The sequence below is a fragment of the Apis mellifera genome, linkage group LG15 (genome assembly GCF_003254395.2).
Source record: "Apis mellifera strain DH4 linkage group LG15, Amel_HAv3.1, whole genome shotgun sequence".
In the NCBI taxonomy this organism is placed as follows: Eukaryota; Metazoa; Arthropoda; class Insecta; order Hymenoptera; family Apidae; genus Apis; species Apis mellifera.
Window position 1 is genome coordinate 3215078 of NC_037652.1, and position 15126 is coordinate 3230203.

At 40.2% G+C, this 15126-nt stretch overlaps 1 protein-coding gene across 1 annotated transcript in view; it reads right to left on the reverse strand.

Annotated features, from left to right (window-relative positions):
• The window catches only part of LOC552099 (homeotic protein empty spiracles), a 47788-nt gene extending 33358 nt beyond the window's left edge, over window positions 1-14430 (reverse strand). The window contains exon 1 of the mRNA XM_624478.6: window positions 12528-14430. Within this exon, the coding sequence (XP_624481.3) occupies window positions 12528-13431 (904 nt within the window). The 5' untranslated portion in view covers window positions 13432-14430. The remainder of the gene's footprint in view (window positions 1-12527) is intronic.
• Between the last annotated feature and the right edge of the window lie 696 nt (window positions 14431-15126).

Genomic DNA, 15126 nt, shown 5'->3' on the forward strand with positions numbered 1-15126 from the left:
GAAAAAAAAGGAAGAAGAAGAGGGAAAAAAAAAAGTTTACAATGATATTAAAATTAGGAAAAGTCGTTAGGCTAAGGATTTATAGGGATAATTAAAAAATATTCATTTGGTATTTTGAAAATTTTTAATGGATTTCAGTTCGTGCGTAAATTATGCGTAATTATTTAATGAAATTAAGTGAAAAAGGAGTCAGGGTGATCTTCTACTCCTCGCAACTTTTTCCTTCTAATTTAGATCGTTTAATTAACATTTCTAATGACGTGGTGAAGATTATACACCACGATCCTCTCTCCTTTGCGTTTCTTTCGCAATCTCTCCTTTTCCTATTATCAACTTTTTAAAATAATATTAACGGACGATTATTTCCTCTCCCGACTCTTTTCCTCGATCAATCTCTCGGATCTCCTTTGTTCCTTTCTTTCCTTTCCCGCAAATTTCATTCGGAAGATTAGAAATTCTTCTTCTAATCCAATCTTTTCAAAAACGATGGATCCGAACAGTGGATCTTCTTTCGAGATCCTCCGCGGGAAAAAAGACGCAGAAATTTGGGAAGAAGGATCGAGGAAGGTGGGTCTCGAGAAAAGGGTAAAAATTTCAGAGAAATCAATCAAGTCAAAAAGTGCGCTCGACGATACGATACGAGGCGTACACATTTTCCAAGCGACGACGATTCTCACAATTTTCCCAATTACCCGCTTATTTACATCCCAATACCCATTCCCAACCTCCTAATCCATCACCATGCTCGTCCGGGATCAATTTTCCGAGAAGCGGTCTCTTCCTCGCGCGGTGTCGTAAAATTAGCATTTCCAAGCCCGGAACCGGTCTCTGTTCGGCAAAGGTTTCTTTCCTTTTTCTCTTTTTTCTTTTTCTTTTTTAACGAAACAGCGCAACACTCGCGGAATCGTGCCGTTCCACGGGTCACATGTTTCACTTAACAAAAGGGTAATTACTCAGAACGGGCTAATGGTAATTGCTCGTGACTTAACTGCAAAGGCAATTCCCTTTCGTAATATCAATTCTCCGTAAGCGGTGTCGACGGCGGGGCCCCAACCGGACAGGGATTCATTCGCTATCACGTCCATACCATTTGCGCAACCGTGTATTAGAGGTAATTAGTATTGCAACTGTTGGTTCGCCGTTGGCAGACGTCATTAAAAAATCGCGGCGTGCCAGCTCATGCGATCAGCCGAGGAAGAATAGAATCCGCTAAGAGATTTTAACTATTTAGAGGTGGATTTTCTTCTTTCGAGGATGAATAAAATAATGATATGGTCGTTGAGTATTATTATTCTATGAGCTAATATTGTATTGTTTCTTTTATGGATGGAGAAATATGTGTGGAGGGTTTGGAGGGTTGATTCTAGAGGTCAGAATAAGGATAAAAGTTGGTATGTAAAAATGTCGGTTGTGGCTTATTTATTGAGTTATGAAGTTTGAAGCCGAGATGAAGGGAGATGGAGATTAGACGGCTCCATCTCCGTCTCGCGCGCGCTATGTCCCCGTCATCTAACGCGGACTTTAAATTGCTTATAAGTAATAAATAAGCCTTGTGTTTGGTCTGTATAATAAAATAAAGAATCACTTATAAGTAAAATCTGTGCAACGATTGTTTTATAGATAACAGAATGATGATTGCAAATAATATATTATAGATGCAAATGATTATTGAGATTTAAAATTGTATGTAATGGATTACATTTATAATTATGCATTTCTGTGGATATCTTTAATTACTCGGACCAAGCGTTTTTTTCCTCGCTGTTACGAAAAAAAAAGAGAAAAAGAGAGGGGGGGGGAAGAAAAAAAAGAGTCACGTGCCCCTTCGAACCGTTCGTTCGCGACAAGGGATGAGCCCGAATCGAGAGAGGGGGGAGAAGAAAGAAAAAGAAAGAAAAATCTTCGATTTCGTTTTCTCGAGAAGGAAATTGTCGATACGATACTTTTTTCGAATAAAATTTACAACGAGTAGCCTTTAAAATTTTACATGTTTTGAAACAGTGTAAAAGTTGAGAGGAGAAAAGAATGTAAAATAATTTCATTTTTGCGAAAATTACTCTTCTTCTTCTTCTTTTTCATTCGTCGGTGGTGAAAAATTTTTGTTCTTAGACGACGGAAAAAAATCGGAAGATGCAACATATTTCCTACATATTCCTTCCTGCCTTCCTTCATTCACAATTACATCAATCGGGAAAAATAAACTCCAAGATATATTTATACGCATGATTTATACGCTGAAAATAAATCATTACCAAGAATATCCTCCTTTTCCACGATAAATTCCAATTAACCGAATATAATGACAATATAATATTAGATTCGAGGAAATCTATATACGAATGCCTACAGATAGCAGTCTGAATCTCTGTTATCTCTGTTATATTCCCTGTTATCAGTACTCTTATTTTTCCCCTCCCCCCCTTAACGGAGCTTGATTATAGCATACCAGCGCAACGGTATGCTCATTATAATAAATACGTGGTCAAACAGCCGTAGCATGGATTCAACAATAAAATCGTTTTTTTACAACGTCGTTACATTCCCAATTCCCTTGCTTAATGCGCTGAATCGAAACTCGAGGCGATCTAGGAAGTTGCGAGCAATAAAACCCCGCGATTACATTAAACGGTGAATTATAGTATTTAGGAATCGACAGTTACGAGTAATAAAAAAAAAAAAAAGAAGAAGGAGAAGGAGAAGAAGGAAGAGAAGAAGAAAGAAAGAAAGAAAGGGAAAAAAATGATAAAGAAAAAAATATATACATATATATATATATATATATATATATATATATATATATATATATATATTGAAGAACGCGCGCCATTGGAGGTAATTTAAAAGAGATACGTTCTAATGACGAGAAACGATCCATAAAAGAGACTAATTGTGCCTGCCGTGATCGTTGTTCTATCTCTTTCCTGATTCGTCGAGCAAAAAGGCATTTGCGGGGGAGGGAGAGGGGGAGGGGGAGGGGGAGAGGGAAAGGGAGGGAGGGAGGGAGGGAGGGAGGGAAAGAGAGGAAAAAAAGAGGAGGAGAAGGGAAAAAGAAAAAAGAAAAGAAAAGAAAAGAAAAAAGAAGAGAAGAGAAAAAGAAAGAAAAAAAGAAAAGGAGACAATGAAAAGAGAGGAAAAAAATTGGCAAGGTCGTTAATATTAATGTTCTATGTATTTTTAATTTAGTTAACAACGGTTACATGATTACGTGATTTTTATTGACGTTCCAAACTAATAAAAAAGATTTAAACGTTGCTTTTAATTAAAGATTCGTAGAACATGATTAAAACGTATAAAATGGTGGTAATATCGCTAATAGCTGTGCTCGTTACGTTCTTTCACATTGATAACAAATGTTTAATCGAATAATTCATGGAATATAATTAAAAAGAGAGAATGAAAAAAAAGGAAAAAATTGGTTTATAGTTGTGGACAGTTTATTCTAAAGAGAAAAGAGTTAAATGATATTTTTGACATTATGAAAAACAATTATATACGTGTAAGTATTATAAGAGAGAGAATTAATCTATATTAGTTATTACGAGAGTTGAAAAAATTAGATAAGTAAAGACAACCTCGTTATGAGATAAAAAAAAAAAAAAAAAAAAAAAAAAAAAAAAAAAAAAAAAAAAAAAAAAAAAAAAAAAAAAAAGAAAAAAGAAGTAATAAATACACAAGCACAACATAGCAAAGGAGAAAAATAATGATAAAATTTCTAATATTAGACGAGAGAACTTGAGACTTAACTTAAGAAAAACTAAACTAAACAAAGATAAAGAAAAGCTCGAACAAGAACGAACAATGAAATAAATAAATAAATAAATAAATAAAAACAGTCTCGTTATGAAATAAAATAATTAACAAGTCGTGTAACAATTGAAAAGGATATGCAAGGAAATCGGTGTTATTGAAAAGAAAAAATACGTTTCATCTGTAATACCATGAATTACACAAGAATTATATAAGAACCAATGTTCCCTTCTCTCTCTCTCTCTCTCTCTCTCTATAAACTGCACGAGAGAGTAACTTGAATCCAAGAAAAAGAAGTTCTCTTGGCACCATTATTATGAGAAGAATGGCGAAGCCGTGGCAGAATATAGATTGCAGACTCGAGAATTCCTTATCGAAACAGTTCTACGACCTTCCTTCCCCCTTTCTTTCCACACGCGGAAGAGCTGATGGGCAGGATCCGCTGTGATTCCCGATATCGACTAATTGCCAGATAAACAGCTGTCCTTGAACATCGACCATAATTAATTTTTCCTTCGCCATTTCGATCTCCAATATTTTCATTTCCTTATCGAAACGTGTACGCGTATACTCTCCGCCATTTTCGAATCGTTTGTTCCTTCGGTCGGAGGAGAAAATTGGCTTAAACTTTCTTCTTAACTTTGTTCCCAATTTTTCTTTGTTATTATTGTTATTTAACGATATTCGACGAATTTAATTTTCTAAAAAAAGTTCTTTAAAATTTTGATACTATTAATATTAATGTGCGCGGTTTAGGTTAAGTTAGATAAGATAAGGTTAGGTAACATTTGAACTAATGATGTAGATTCGTAGACTCAAAATTCTATCTATATTTTATGACGTTTATCGAAAATACCGTGTAAAAAAAAAAAAAAAAGTTTAGAGTTTCGTTTAGGAAACGAGGTTTAGGAATTGGAAACTTTTTTTTCCCCCCCCCCGGATTAATCAATCTTCAATCAATTCGAATAATTTAACGTGAAATATTAAATATAATTTCAATAAAATTTCTTAAACAAATTGTAAATTTTCTCTCTTTGTATTATCTAACAAGTTAAGTAATAAAATAAACGAAGTTTTGTATATAAATATAAATTATTAGTCAGCTTATTATCATATTTGACGTAAAACTGAAGCCTACGAGTCATAATTTGTAACTGGTCAATTCGCTAATATAATTATCAGTTGATAAATTACTGTACAAACCAGCATAAATGAAACCAGCCACGTTTTTGATCATTGAAGCAAATCTATCGATAAAAGTATCCCCGTTTGAAACAATTTTCAGTCAAGTGGAAACCATTTCCGATTGTCCCGATCTATTTTTTGATCGAATAACACGAGCCCTCTTGCACAACAATAATGAATAATTAATAAAGTGACAATTTATTATACACTTGGGAACAGGTTCTTGAAATTTTACGTACGACACATTATTCTTAGCACAACTTGATAAGACGGAGGATACGATTCATCTTTAACTTTTCTAAAATTGCAAAAAAAATAATAATAATAATAACAGATATTATGATACCATCTCTTCCACTCAAACATTTATCCAAACTGGGTAATTAGGAGAGGCAGGGGATAATGAAGGATTCTAAGGAGCGCAAAAGAAGCGAAGAAATTCTGGGAAATTCAACTTTCTACGTAATACTCGGTATTCGAGCTATTAGATAAGCGGCTAGGTTCTCGTTCGAATCACGCTGAAAATGGTAGCCTATCCCGACGAGCTCAAGTACTCGAGAAATAACAGTGATCGAATGGTAACGTGAGTCTTGTTCCGAGAACGCTGCCCCAAGTGTAACACTGATGAGACAAAAATTGACCGAGAGAGAGAGAGAGAGAGGGAAAAAAAAGAGCAACACCGAATAACACACGGGGATCATAAGCCACTTCATCATCGAATCATTGACTGGGACGTCGCCTTGGGCAACCCTTTCGATAAGTGTCTGAATATCCTAAGCGTTTCACTTCCTTCGAGCCATCTCCCTCAAATTGCTCCCCTAACTGGATCTCGTTTAGGTGGAAACAATGAATGATGATACTGTTCCACATTAGCGTGGATCTTGGAAGAAAAACCTTGGACGCCTAATGAGTTTTCATTCTTGTACGAGTTTTTCTTTACCCCTTTTTATGGATGTAACGTAAGAAGTAATTTTATATATCGTGCAGAGCTTTTAGTTTAATGCTTTAACAGATTCGTTCTTAAAGTTTCACCATACTCGCGTCAAACAACTTTATAAACTATTCTGATCCAGTAAAAACTTTTCTCTAGACGATCTATATGCATCGATTGCTTTATGTTTAAGTGAAATAAGGTTAGGTTACATTCGAAACATTTTCATCGATACGATTTCACGTTACAATAATTTAAAATGAGAAAAAGATATTATATCTAACCTCACTTATTAACATTCAAAATTCTACACTTTTCTCCCTATCCCCTTCGAAACTTTATAACGAGCGAAAGAACGAATTCCTTGGGAAAAAAAGAAAAACAATTCCAATTCGGATGCTTCTCGATCGAAGAAAAGAAAAAAAGGAGAGAAAAAGAGAACCCCACCCCAATTACAAAACACCACACATCCATCCTCCACGCCCATAAACAACGATCCAATCCTTCCATGGAAACTTAATTCGCCGGTATACTATACGGAACGCCACCATCGGTCAACCCGAACGACTAGAAAAAGTCCCTAGGGGGCGGTCGCGGCTCACCATCCACGGCTACGGCTATTTTTTCCACTCGTGGAACTAGTTTCCCCTCTATGTCTGGGGGGATAAAACCGGCCGTGTAGAGCTCCCGGATAGATCGCGGATAAATTTATGGTAATCGTCGATAGCCCGTTTACTATCGGCGGGGACGTTCCGCCTCTCGTTGTTGGCTTTACCCGTCAGCCGACGGCTGACCTCGTATCTTACCTTCCAAGCAGTCGGGCCAGATGTCGCCCGATTGCCACCCGATTAGGACATAACCTAAGCGTATCATCGCTCGTCTCGAAACGAAGCGTACGGCGTTTCTTCGTATTCGAAGCGTGCGACAAAAAAGAGAGAGGGGGGGGGGAGGGAGAGAGAAAGAAGTGGAGGAAAAAAGAAGGGGAAGTGGACGAATAATGATTTTCCGTTCGAGATCCTGATTTTTCGATTGAGCGATTAATCTTGGAGAAACGAGCAATCTCTCGACAGATTATATTAAGGAAATATAATTAAGGGAAAAAAAAATAAGAGATTCTCGAATTTCAGGCGAGTTGTTATTGTTGCATTGCGTGGATTTCAGGTTAAGGAAGAGAGGATAAAAAGAAACTAGAGGGCAATTCGAAAAGTTGGCCGCTCTTGTCTACCTGTTCGTTGGAAAGGAATGCGTAATTACTACTTTAGGGAAGACGTTTGAAATTTTTGTGACGTGGAAAAAGAGAGAGAGAGAAGGATTTTGGACGGTTTAATTTAGGGGCAAGATGATCGAACAAGCTTCGATACGCGAACAAGAGAAATATTTCTTTTGGGTATATTTCTATGTAGAATTCGATGCACGAAAGACAGATATCATCCCGTTCGCAACCAGCTTGTTATTTATTCTAAAAACCCGAGGGCAAGATCAGGTTGTAACTAAACGTGTAATAAGGAAATATTATATTTGTTTAATGCAAAACTGAAGCGTGGAGACAGGAACGAGTAAAGGCAGGATAGATACTTTGTATTTTAAAATTCTTATTTAAACATGTCTGTTTGTACGCTACACCTAACCAATCAGACATGCTCCACTAGACCCAACAAATTAGGTTGGTTTCCTTTCCGAGAGGTGCCAACTTTTCAGCTCGTAGATGTCGCTACACGCGCATTGCGATTCCATCTTGTGAAATATCTTTAATTAATCAAATTAAATTTCTATATTGAGCCAATTTCTCCAAAATTGATGAACAACAGTTTATATATATATATATACATTCATTTTGCTGTTTCGACTCCAACCAATCAAATCTTTATTCGCCAATAACCTCCCCTATCGCGCAAACGCGTTCCACGTAAATCGCGTCGCGCATTAAATGTCCACTCGCGTGTCCATAAAACGTGTCCATCCACGCTTTTCCCCTGATCCCATCGATCAGGAGGATCAAGAGATCGAGCAAATCGACCCTCGTTCACGATGCGTGAATTATTATCTCACCGTGCTTTTTTTTAAGAGTATCGAAGGAATAAAACCCTCCATCACGGCCTCGCTCACGTTTCCATCAGGCGGTGATTCACGATCAGAGTCGCGAGATAAAATGTTACGAACGAAATCGATAAAATTTTCGTTTTTCTAACACTCGTCGAGGAAATGACGAAGAGTTGTTGTCGAACGGTATCGTCTTACAGAGCTACTTGTTTCAGCTCGGCTAATTAGATCCGAATAGTCGGTAAGAGATAAATGGACGAACCATCGTGCGTGTACAACGCGCGTTATGTATAAGACGATAATGAGAATCATCAATTTTATAGGGAAATTTTTTTTCCCCTCTTAAAGCGATGGCGTACGAATTTGTTCGGTTTTGTTATTCCCCCTCTTTTTTTCCATCTTGTTAGATAAGATTCAATTGTAATTTTCATTGTCCAGATCTTATCTCCGATGAAATATCTTCCCTTTGGGAAGAAATATTTTTCCGCTAATTAATTGACTTGAAACTTTTCTTTATCTCATAAATTGTGTCGTGCCCGCTAATTGTCGAGATATTTCAATCCAATTTCACGCTTTTTAAAATTCTCGTTCTCCAGGGACGATTACAACGAACAGATTTTTCAACAACTTCACTTTTCAGAGACTCAAAGAAGAAATTATACTTAAAATACATAAAATCGGCGCCAAAACACAGACAGACACATTTTTGAAAACACGGTTTCTTTAACTTCTTCTAAAAGAAACACTTTTGTTCAAGAATCGAATCGACTGCAACCACCGCCGGTAAAAAAAAAAAGAAGAAAAAAAGGAAAAGCATCGTATCGCTCCTCCATTCACCATCCACGCTATCAACGTCCACTAGATAGAACATTTATCTCTGTATTACGATATGGCCGTATCGTGGAATAATTCATAATTGGTCTCCTTAGGTTATCTCCGCTCCGAATGAATCAATTACACGAAGCCACTTGTTTTGCCCTCCTCGCTCTCGTGGCCGAGATAAAGGGGGGGGAGGAGTGGGAGGGGGGAAAAAAATGTCGCGGGCACAACAACGTTACAAAATCTCCCCGCCTCCCCGTTACGAAAGTCGTCCAAGTTGCATAACCCTTTCGTCAACAACGGGGAGGGGGAGGAACGTCCCTTCTTCCTCTTCTTCTTCCTCTTCCTCCTCCTCCTCCTCCTCTTCTTCTTATTTACCGACTCTGTGCACTGGTAATTATCGCGTGTCCCTCGTTTACCAACGATCGTTGTAATAAAGTACGCTTGTTTACATGGGGACGAAATCGATGATCTTTGCTGGGGACGGACGGACGGACGGACGGATGGAACCGGTCCCCGTATATGGAATAAACGAAGGAGTATCGCGCCACCGGGGTTCATTAACTTGGAAAATGACGAGTTAACTCTCGCTGGGATCGTCCCGGTTTGTATCTCGAAAATTATCGACAGTTTAGATACGCCTCCTTTACCTTCCCGAGGTTTAATGGTGAATATATTATTATTATTATTATTATTTAGTCCGGCGAAATTGTATTATTACACTCGCGATCGTGATAATTTGGGAAAAATTGGAGGGAGGAAAGTAACCGATTTTTCATTCTTCTGAAGCAGAGATTCTCTTCAAGAATGCTGTGGATATTGACAAATATCGGGGGTTGTTTGGAAAACGCGTTGCAAATTTATGACGATGTTATAAGCATATATTTGGAAAGTTTGTCCAGTTCCAATCCACAATCGTGTGATATTATGATACAGGTTTTTGTATTACATTTGTTGGATTTGGAAGAAATGGGAGAGATTGGATGACAGAGCGTGATAAGATTTTAAATTAAGAGTAATCTTGTATCTACGTAAATCTGTAAATTATTTTAGGAGAATATTGTATGTGGAAAATTATTATAAATCGTAAAAGATGAAAGATAACGAAGCTGCGTTGAAAATGTATTTTAATAAAGTGTTAATTCTTGTTTACCTTTTTCTCGAGATAATCTAACAATGAGCGAGCGATATATATATATATATATATTACAAAATTACATAAAATAATCATGTTATATAATTATCGAAAAATTCGAGAGAATATTTTAATTTAAGAGATTAAAATATTTTCGGATTGATTTAATATCGTTCCACAATTATCGTATTCCGAAAATATCAATATTCAGAGAGATTATAAGTATATATATTTATTTTTCTTTTTTTTTTCTTTTTTTTGTAATAAGATGTATAATTGAGATTAATCTAAATTTTAAATTGAAACGTTTAAGATTAATTAATCTTAAACCAATTACAAGCAAGAATATTATACAACTAGAAAATAACATTATCGAAGCTTTTAAAAAGTTTATTAAGTTAAATTATATCGCGATTATCAAAAAGCATCAACCGAACGAGAAAAAAAAAAACTTCAAAATCGACAAAAGTTGAAAGAATCAAGCGGTTACGATGTTCTCTCCTCTCGATTACCGTGTACGTAATTAACAACTTCCGTTTCCGAACTCAATTACCAAAAAAAAAAAAAAAAAAAAAAAACACCAAATCACCAGACCAGAAAATTTTCATTAAAATCGCGTGATCGAAGAAATGTGAAAAATTAAAAATAGAAAGAAAGAAAGAAAGAAACACGAGCGAATAAAAATCATAATAAATTATTTCCCTAGCTGAATATATTTAAATACACATTTCCATCCCTAGATTTCTTCATATACGAGGAAAATTAACGAAGAAACGGAGAAAAAGTGAGGTTAGGTTCGTTCATAGAGATTCGCGAATTCTTCGAAGATCGCGTGCGAGTAAATATAGACGAACTGACAACGATCTACTATCCATGTAAATGAACTCCGTTTTTTTTCTCTCTCTCTCTCTCTTTTTTTCTTCTAACTCGCAAAAAAAAAAAAGAAGAAAAAAAACCGCATCGATATCTCTCGCTCGAGTGATAATTCTACGTCAAACACGATTTTCAAATCGATCGACGAGATCCGTAACGAATTTCTTCGTTCTTCCCGTTTAAAACGAGAGAGAGAGAGAGAGAGAGAGAGAATCGAATAATAATTTTCACCGTACTCTTCTCCAGATCAATCGATAACATTTCTTTTTTCTTTTTCTTCTTCCCCCTCCCCGTTCTCTGCGACAAAACGTGTTATTATAAATAGGTGTACCGATATTATGGATTGGAGAGGGGGAAGGAGAAGGAGGAGGGGGGGGTTTGAATTAATGCGGCGTTGAATAAACAAGCAAGAAACATTTTGACAAGCGATTTAATTCATTAGGCCTTAATTAACATCGAGTTATACACACGAATGTGGATCGCGAATTAATTATATTATATTATATATATATACGATTGATAAAATCGATAATTACGATTAGGTAATCGTAGGATGGAGTGAAAAAAACGTACATTGACGTGAAATGACTTTTCCTTTTTTTTTGTCGATCGAGGAATAATCGTTTAAAGAGAAAAAGTCGTGGCGCTGTTTGCACGAAATACGATCTCGATCGAAATTAAAAAAAAAAAAGGAGAATTATAATTCAGAAGAAAGAGATAATCAAGAGAAATTTGCAATTCCAAAAATTGAATAAATTTTAATACATTATTGTATACCGACTGGTGGTAGCATAAAGTGTTACGCGAACAGATGTATCAATTTTCTAATTGGATATTATTTCTGTTTTTATTTCTTCCATTTCACACGCCTACGAGTTTCAAACTCGTTGAACAATTCTTTCTTCTCTTCTCGCGCGAATTTTACGAATAATACGGAAATCTTTTTCATCTATTTACATTAATATTCTTCAATCCCCAATAATAAATTTCGAAACAAGAACAACCAGCGTGTTCTATTCTCTCGTGAACTGAACGAGACCAACAACAAACCTCCCCGGAGAAAACCTCTCCATTAATTCTGAATTGATATCGTAGGTGAGTCATAACAGTTTGAGTCAAGTTATTTAATTTTAGAGTACAATGAAACCTTCATCATCCGGACACCTACTATCTAAACGGGTTTCCTATTCCCCTTACATGTTCCCACTATCTAAACGTTCCATCCATTATCCATAACCTTAAATGTATTTGTCCTTAATTTTTTTCCTCCCCTGTGGCGAAATTGATGCGCGCACAATCTCGTCGTTACAAGAAGAAACGAACGTGATAAACGAACGAACGAGGAATATCGTACGATATCCGTCTATCAAAAGGAAACGAGATATATATATATATATATATATATATATATATATATATATATATATATATATACATATATATTTTATAGAAGCTAGAGAATACCAGTAGCGGAAAAAAAAAAATTACAAATCTCAATCGACTACTTCCACTGGAAGAAAAGAAAGAAAAAAATTCTCTTCCAATTTACAAATATACATCCTCACTGACACGTGTCACGACAAATCCGAAATCAACCCTGCAATACCAACGATACCCCGATGATCCCAACAAACCAGAGTCGACAGAGTTCCGAGAAACACGAAACAATGCCCAATGATCAACGCCCTCCTCCCTCCCTCTCTCCCTCCCCTACCCTCCTCTCCCTCCCCACCTCCTCCCTCCCCTCCCTCGAAAGGAACGAAAAAGAGAAGGAAAGAAAAAGGTAAATAAACATACCTCCGGGAAATCTGTGAGGGAAGATCCTTCCGTGCCTGGAGAGGAGCCAAGGGTAGAGCGGATAGCTGTCCCTGGGCGGCTGATGAGGATGCGGCGGCGGATGGGGCCCGCCAGGCGCACCGCCATGGGGATACGGGCCGTGTGGTGGGCCGTGGGGCGACGCGCCATGATGCGCCTGGAGGGCCACCGCTAGATTGGCAGCCTGGAAATGTTGGGCAGCCGCCAAATTCGCGGCAAGGGCTAACTGCTGTTGCGTATGGTACTCCGTTTGCCCGGTTTGGGGCCCGGCCGGCCCGTGGCCGGGCAGCCCGTAAAGGGACTTCAATTGCTCGGCGGCGACAGCGGCCGCGGTCGCGGCGCCGGGCGGGGGCGCGAGATAGTTGGGGCTCGGCCTGACGACCCCGGGCGGCGGTTGAGGGTGGGCGCCTACCGGGGAGTCCCCGTGCGATATCCTGTGAGGGGGGCTCGGGCTGTTGTCGGGGGTCGAGCCCCCGCTGTGGCTGTGCACCGTTGCCCGGCCGAAGTCGAGGTGGGTCGCGGCCGACAGATGATGGTGGTGGTTGGCGTGGTGGTTGGCGTGGTGGTGATGGTGGGTGCCGGGATGCGACGGGGTCCTCCGCGAGTTGGGGTAAGACTCGACGGAGGAGCTGCGGGAGACGGGACGGTCGGATCCCTCGGAATGGGCGCCGGGCGATCTCGTGGCGACCCTGCGCGCGCGAGGGGACGAGGATCCCTCGACGACGTCCATCGGGCTTCCATCGTCCCTCTCGATCTCGACCCGCTCCAAACGGTCCAAACGGTCATCCCGCCCCTGCCCACCGCCGCCCACGATCGAGTCGATGCTGAAGCCGATCTTCGGCTTCGAGGGCACAGGAACAATTGGCGTCGGCGCGAGCGGCATCATCGTACGATTATCGTACGCCCGGCTGATGGATTGGCCACTTCTGCAACAGGCTAGTAGCTCGGCCGAGTCAGGTCCGCCGCATGCCTGCGCCCGCCTCGGCCCCGGCTCCTTAACCAGACCGAGAACGCTTGCCTGCCAAACGTCCAGCCACGGGTTACTACTACTACTACCCCTCGAGAACACTTTGAACGCACTGGTTTTATCCACGCACTGTTAACTCTCCTCTTTTTTCGTTTCGTTTTCTTCCCTCTCTTTTCGTCTCTCTCAATTTCTTTTTTGTACAGTCCTTTTCCTTCCTGGGATGTGGAGTGTGCGCGCGCGCGTGTGCGCGTGTGTGTGTAAACTCGTAGAATTATCGGTCGGATATAAACAAGCGCATCGTTCTATGCCCGTACGTCGTTCTATCTGTCGCACACTAAACTAACGCTTCCTCCTTTCAACGAGACGAAAGTTTTTTACTTTACTTTTCTTTCTACTACTTCTCATCGAAACATTGTTCAGTTCCCCCAAAAACAAAGGAATCGTCACCAATCGTCGCTCGTCATTCTCCTCCTCCTCGTCGTCGTTGCACGATTCGTTGAAAAAGAATAATAAAAAGCTGGAAAACTGTCACTCAAGAGATCACCGAAACGAACGTCCCGAAGCGATGATCCCCCGACGAGTCGAAAAAAATGTCACCACTGTAACGTAACGTAACGAGAGGGCACCAACGAAGCGGTTAGCTCACACGGCCGACACACACTGCGATATCACGGGACCGCGCCTCTTCCATCCGTCGAGCTGTTTGCCCGCGGGCGCACCAAATTTACACCGGCCGAGAAGGTATATGGAACCGCACGAGAGAGCGCGCGAGAGTGTTGTCGAAGGGGGGAAAAAAAAAAAAAAGAAGCAGAGCCAACTGGTGCTGGACCCCGCTAGAAGCGTAATCTCGAGACTCCAGCAGACACGGGCTCTCTGACGGATGTTTCTGGCACGAGAGCTTGCTAGTGTTTGAGCAAATTACAGGCTAAACGAGGCGCTCTTGGATGGTGGTGGGGGGTGTGCCGAGCCGCTTCCAATCCCCACCACCTCGGCCCGCGCAGCGGAGTGGGGGAAAGAGGATCGGGCAGACGCTGGGCGGTACTCGAACGTAGCGAGGAGCCGCGCTAGGCGTACACCAGCCTCGACAGGATTGGACGGTTGGCCGTGGTTTGAAACTCGCTGGTCGGGACCTGGCCACGCTACCCCTTATCCACGAGCTGCCGTGGGGCGACGCATTAGCCGCCGATGGGCGTTAAACTCACGTTTTTGTCGTGCGATGAAAATGAGTCGTTTAATTAATACGTCTGGATCCCCTACCTCTGTACGCGCTCTCTTCCCCTCGCTGCTGCTCCCCCCCACTCCTCCGCCCATCTCCGCCGTCTCGGCCCCCACTCCGCCGGCTAACTAGGTTTCGTTCCACCGGGGCTTTTTTCTCTCTTCTTTTTTTTTTTTCCCTTTCTTTCTTTTCCTTTTTTCTCCTTTCTTTCTTTCTTTCTTTCCTTCTCTCGTTCTTCGCCTCTTCCTTCGCTCCTCTCCGTCTTTGAAGGAACGCTTTCTTCGTCCCCCCTTGGGAAGGTCCAGAGGGACGAAATCGAGGGAGATAACGCGCTCGATAGGGGAGTGTTTCGCCGACACGTGACTTTGTACATTGGTATTCCGCCAAGGGGGTGATAA